Genomic DNA, 5485 nt, shown 5'->3' on the forward strand with positions numbered 1-5485 from the left:
TCCTGGCACTTTAGAATAATTTTAATAGAATTCAGAGGGTTCTACCTTATTAATAAACAATAAATTGTGACCATGATTTTTTTCTTCCGATTCTGCAATAGGAATTCAACATGCTATTGAAACATACCCAGTGTATTATGCTATATGTAGCCCTAGAGCTTAATCATTGGTTTAGTCATTAAAGAACCTATAAAACACCAAAATAGTTCGCAGGCTATGGTTGAACTTACTGGGGTTTATGTACTGTGTGAGCTGTATGTTACCTTCAGAAGACTCACAATGTTTGAGAAGGTGATGGGACTCTGAAGGTATTAATTCATTTTATGGTTCAGATTAGGTAAAAAGGTTAGTGTGCTGAAGTCTGCCATGGTCCGTGGAGATGGAGAGGCTCCTTTAGATGACTGTTCAGGTCAGACATTGAACTTACGTGGCCCACATTGCCTTGTGGAAGAGAATTGCCATCCCTAATTTATCTTGTATTGCTTGTTCAATGCTGGGACTTACCTCAGATTTTGAGAGAGCGTTTTTAATGCAAGGCATTTTTAAAGTTTTTGTTGTGTTCTTAAACAGTAGCTGAATTGGGATCTGTGTCTAGATTGTGTGTACACTTAAGCAAATCAGGATAGTAAATAGCAGAGAGTTTTTGAATTGTTTTAAATTATTTTCCATGTAGGCGAGATATTTTTTGTGCTTTGTTAGACTGTAAAGAGGTTTAGGACTACTTTGCGAGCATTAGCGTTAAGTGCCTTTTTGCGATCAGGAAAGCATCCTCACTTTGCTGTCACTCCTCGGGTGAAGGCTGTGGAGCTGTGGTTTGCCCTTCTGTTGGCGCAGGGCCTCGTCATCCTTGCCTGGTTTTCTCCGCTTTGCTTGTGCTACACTTTACCTTCTAAGGTCGTTTATTGGACCTCTGTACAATTAATGTTGTTGGGTTAAATTTCCCTATGCACTTTCTGCACAGCATTATGGTTTATTCAGACTTGTTTTCTTTCTGCAGTTTCAGAGGGCTTGAAATTCCTCTGTGCATAAGTTAGTTTTTTATTTTTGCTTTGTTTAGCCCAAGCCTGCACAGTGATTCCAGTATATTTGAAGGGCCCAGGTGGCCATACTCCTCAGGCAGCAGAGGCGTCTGGTTCACTGGCTCAGGCGACATAGGCAGCGAGGTTTAAGAAGCTGCAAGCAGTAGAGGCGTGGACGCTTATCAGTAACACACGGAGGCTGACTGCGTAGGTCTGGTACCATAGTGCAGTCAGAAAGGCGGGACCAGGGAGGAGGATTTGCGGTAGGCAGAGGGGAAAGGATTGGGGTGCTAGAAATTTCCTGCGTGCTGGTATTGTTTATGCATTTACTATGTCAGTCTCTCGGTGATGTACAGAACCAGCTAGCATCACAGGAGAAAAGAGTCACTGGCATGCCAGAGGGCAGTGATGGTAGCAGGTGTATAGGAGAACACTTATTGTGAGGCTGACATGCAATAAAAGACAAGACCTAAAAGAAATATTTGGAAAGTTACCGACTTCTGTTTTATTAGCTTTTGTATTCATAATGAAACACTTAATTTTCTCTTTTTATTAGAGTTGTACCGAAAAACTCCTGAGACAAGCTATGATTCTGTGTCTCTATGCTCTGTAAACAGTGGTTACTGTATTTTAAAAGGTGCTGTTCTGTCTCCGGTCAGAGCTACAAATACTGCTCCATAACCAACATTTTTCGTTTATGTTTCCTCTTTCTAATTTGTAATTTAAAAAGTAAGTAAGAAGACATTCCTAATTGGTTGCAATCTTACTGATAACTGCAATCTTTTATGAGAGAAAGTAGAAGTAATCTCCAGGAAAATGTAGTTAACTTCAGAAATTAAAAGACCTGATGCAGAAAGATGGTGAAAACTCCCAAATTAGTTTAAACCAGAGGTAATTTAGAAGTTACGACTTAGCAAGATGGTATCTCTTAGAGTGCAAAAGATAACAAAGTATATGATACCTTCTGGTGATTCTTTATGTGAGCCTGAGTAACTCATAATATTCTACCTAGAGTAAACACACTGTTTTCCTATGTAGATACAGATAGGGCCCACTCCCATCCTGCTGGAGCGTCTAATACTGATGTGAAGCACATCCCACACAAGTAAAGGGACCACAGCAGATGTTTGGCAGAACAAGGATGCGAATGCTGCCACCTTCAGAAGTATATTCGTCTCTTCCAATAATTGCTTTCAATTCTTGTTCTTAGGAACATACAATGAATAAACAACAATTGAGACTGGGCCCACTGTTAAGTCATTATATTTCTGTGACATCAAAGTGTTATATCTTTTAATCACAGGACTTTTTGTTGATGGGGTTATGGTATCTTTTTTCCAAAAAGACCCATCCAGTGAACCAACTGATCAATCAAATCACAACTCCTGTAGTCTTAAGTATGGGTTAATATTTTGCTGTTATTTGTTTAATTTGCCGTGGTGGTTGTTACTAGTGCTGTGCACAATAATTCTGATTTTTTTGTTGTTTTCTCCCTTTTTTATGCATATTTGTTGGAATTCAGTGGTGTGGGTCGAAACTGGGGCTGGGCTTCTGCTGGCAGCAGCATCCTCGCTGAGTTTGGTACTCTGCACATGGAATTTGTCCACCTCAGCTATTTGACAGGGGACCCTGTATACTACAACAAGGTGGGTCTCAAATTGAATTTTTTTAGCATACAAGTGTCTTTTATACTGTGTCATCATAAATTGTGTTAAAGGGGAAGTACTTTCTATGTTGAATTCTATTTGCATTCTCGGTAGCAGGTAAGTTTTTCATACTTGTATTTCTGTTACCGAATAGGTGACTTTTTCAAGTAGAAATTTATGACAACACAGATTTTCTTATTTATTTCAGCATACATTTAAAAAACATAATTTTTAAACATGTTTATGTGAGCAGTGCTTCAGAACAAAAACTTAATAATCTGCAGGAAGCCCTCAGGAAAGCTTCTGGGTTCAGATTAAGAAAATTTACTACTGGGGAAAAAAAAATATAGATTTAACTATATGCAGAGAGCAGATGAACATTGTTAAGTGGTGATCCTGATTCTTGATTTAATTTAGGTCATGCACATTCGGAAGTTACTTCAAAAAATGGATCGTCCTAATGGACTTTATCCAAATTATTTGAATCCAAGAACTGGCCGGTGGGGTCAGCGTAAGTATTCTTATTTTATTCATTCCTAGTTAATGTTCTGCTTCTTATTTTGTTGCTGAGTTGGAGATCAGAAAAATTACTCTGTAGAGTATGAACAGTGTTGCTTGAAAAACATGCAACATAGAAGAATTACTTAGACTTGAGATCTCCTGAAACAAGTTTTTGCCTGTCACTCTCTCTGAACACACACAGCTCAGTTTTTAGGATGCTTTCTGAACGCAGCTTCCTACTAAATCTGATGCCTATCCTTATTTTTATCAGTCAATAAAATTTTCAGTAATAAAGAATAAGGCTGAAAATAGTTTCCTCGTTTCGATTCTGCTCCTGGTTTGGTTCTGCAAACCATCTGGTAAGCGGTTTACTGTAAGGTAACGTAGAAGTAATGCACATTTGTGGTGATTAGATTTGAGCTCCTGCATGTGGTATTAGGGACTGACATTTACAAACATCATTCTTCTACTTAGTGGCATGTGAAATTGTGTGATGAACCTCCCTATCAATCCTGCTGGTAGCAATGTGTTTCTCATTTTTAACAAAAACAAAAACTTGGTTCTGTTGCTGACAATGTAAGTGGAGAGATAAACCACAGACACACAAACATGATTCCTTTACTTGTGGTTCTTCCAAGAAAAGTTGTGGTTTAGTGCTTTCATAGTGGATGTGATAAAAGAGAATCTTTTTCTTCAAGGTTTCTGTTCCTATTTCCTTTATGAATGCAAGTTTATTTAGGAAAAACAAGCAAGATGATCTATTTCTGTCCTGTTTGACATCATTGACAGGTTTCAGGGATTTCAATGGTTAGCTGTAAATACCCAGCAGAACATGTTCTGGATTGCAAACTGAGAATTGGCTTCTGACTTTGAGTCTGGTATATGAAGGAAGTGAATGCAGGTGTCATTGCAATGACTGTGAAAAGAGTTGTCTAATCCCATCGTTACGACTAAACTTCTCTCCAAAGCATCTAATATCATTGAATAGTGACACCTTCTGAGATAGACACATGGATTGATAAGATAAATTCTTCAAACAAATTTAGGTTTAACAATGCATTTAGAAAAAAGAAAGTGGACAAATACAAGTATTCACCTATTTTTTATTTAAAACCCAATTTTATGTTGTTGTTCTGAAATAATCTTTTCTATTGCTTTTTTCTGTTCCTAACCAATTGCTCCTGCTAGTTTATCGAAAGTAGTCTAACGTGGCCTATCACCAGGATTCTTTGGGGGCTTTTTGTCAGTTGGAATAGTAATGCTCAGAATTAGCAGCTCTTGGGAAGAAAATAATCCTGGTCACTGAGAATAAACATACAGTGAAAATTTTAACTTTGCATAAGTTTGGTGGAGCTCAAACATACTATTTAAATGAATTTTGAAAGACTGAAGTTTAGGATTACAAACCGAGACTTATGTTCTTAGGATAAAAAGAAATATAACTTTACAGAGCCTTTAATTTTTCTGTGCTACTCATGAACCACAAACTTATTTCCTGGAATTTGGTGGTTGGGATTTTGGGGGTTTTTGGTTTGGGTTTGGGTTTTTTTGTTTGTTTGGGTTTTTGTTTTTGTTTTTTAACAAATAAGCTTCCAAATGCAGATACAGATGTTCTGGTAGTGTTTCTAAGATTTTTCCCAATGTGACAAGCATTTGTAAACCTATCTTGAATAAGTTTTGTGGGGACACGATAGCAAGAATTCATAATTCTGGTTTTCCTACCACAAACCAGAATGGAACGATGAGAAACTGTCTGTATTGTATCCCTGATAGATCACTCTTCAGTGAATCTATTTGCAGAAATTTAAGAAGTTACAGTAAAGGTGCACCTGCACTGAAACACTGGATATATGAGCTGGAATAGCTGAGGCTTAGGCAGGAATTTCTTCTGATTCTCTTGCAGAGATTATATCCTGCATCGCGGCAGTGAGGTAAGGGTGATGCTTTCAGCACTACGTCTCAGTTCACTAAAGGACTTGTGTGGGAGTCCACGGTACTGTTACTGACTTGAGTCACGTTGTTGGTATTAAGGGCAGGCAAGGCTTTTATGTCCTCCTCAGAAGGTAATTTCAAAGAGCATTGTGTTTGGCTTATTATATACTTTAGTACTGAAAAGACTGAGACAATGGAAAGAGTACCAAAGCGTAACTTCTTTCAGCTTCTGGGAAAGCTGCCCTTTTCGTCTTTGCAGTGACCTTTTGTTTGATGCATCTTATCTTGTACAAAGTTCTTTCTCCAGATAGTTTCTGAGAATTATTTCAGAACTCTTTATTTGCCTAGATACATCTCTGACCTTTTTGGGTTTTCTTGTCTTCCCCC

General features: G+C 38.0%; 1 protein-coding gene across 1 annotated transcript in view; it reads left to right on the top strand.

Moving 5' to 3' along the window:
* LOC104158668 (mannosyl-oligosaccharide 1,2-alpha-mannosidase IB-like) overlaps nucleotides 1-5485 on the top strand; it is a gene marked incomplete at both ends in the record, with an annotated part of 23475 nt that overhangs the window by 248 nt on the left and 17742 nt on the right. The window contains 2 exons of the mRNA XM_009696382.1: nucleotides 2542-2665; nucleotides 3083-3176. Of these exons, the coding sequence (XP_009694684.1) occupies nucleotides 2542-2665; nucleotides 3083-3176 (218 nt within the window). The remainder of the gene's footprint in view (nucleotides 1-2541; nucleotides 2666-3082; nucleotides 3177-5485) is intronic.

Source organism: Cariama cristata, unplaced genomic scaffold, assembly GCF_000690535.1.
Source record: "Cariama cristata isolate BGI_N322 unplaced genomic scaffold, ASM69053v1 scaffold4903, whole genome shotgun sequence".
NCBI lineage: Eukaryota > Metazoa > Chordata > Aves > Cariamiformes > Cariamidae > Cariama > Cariama cristata.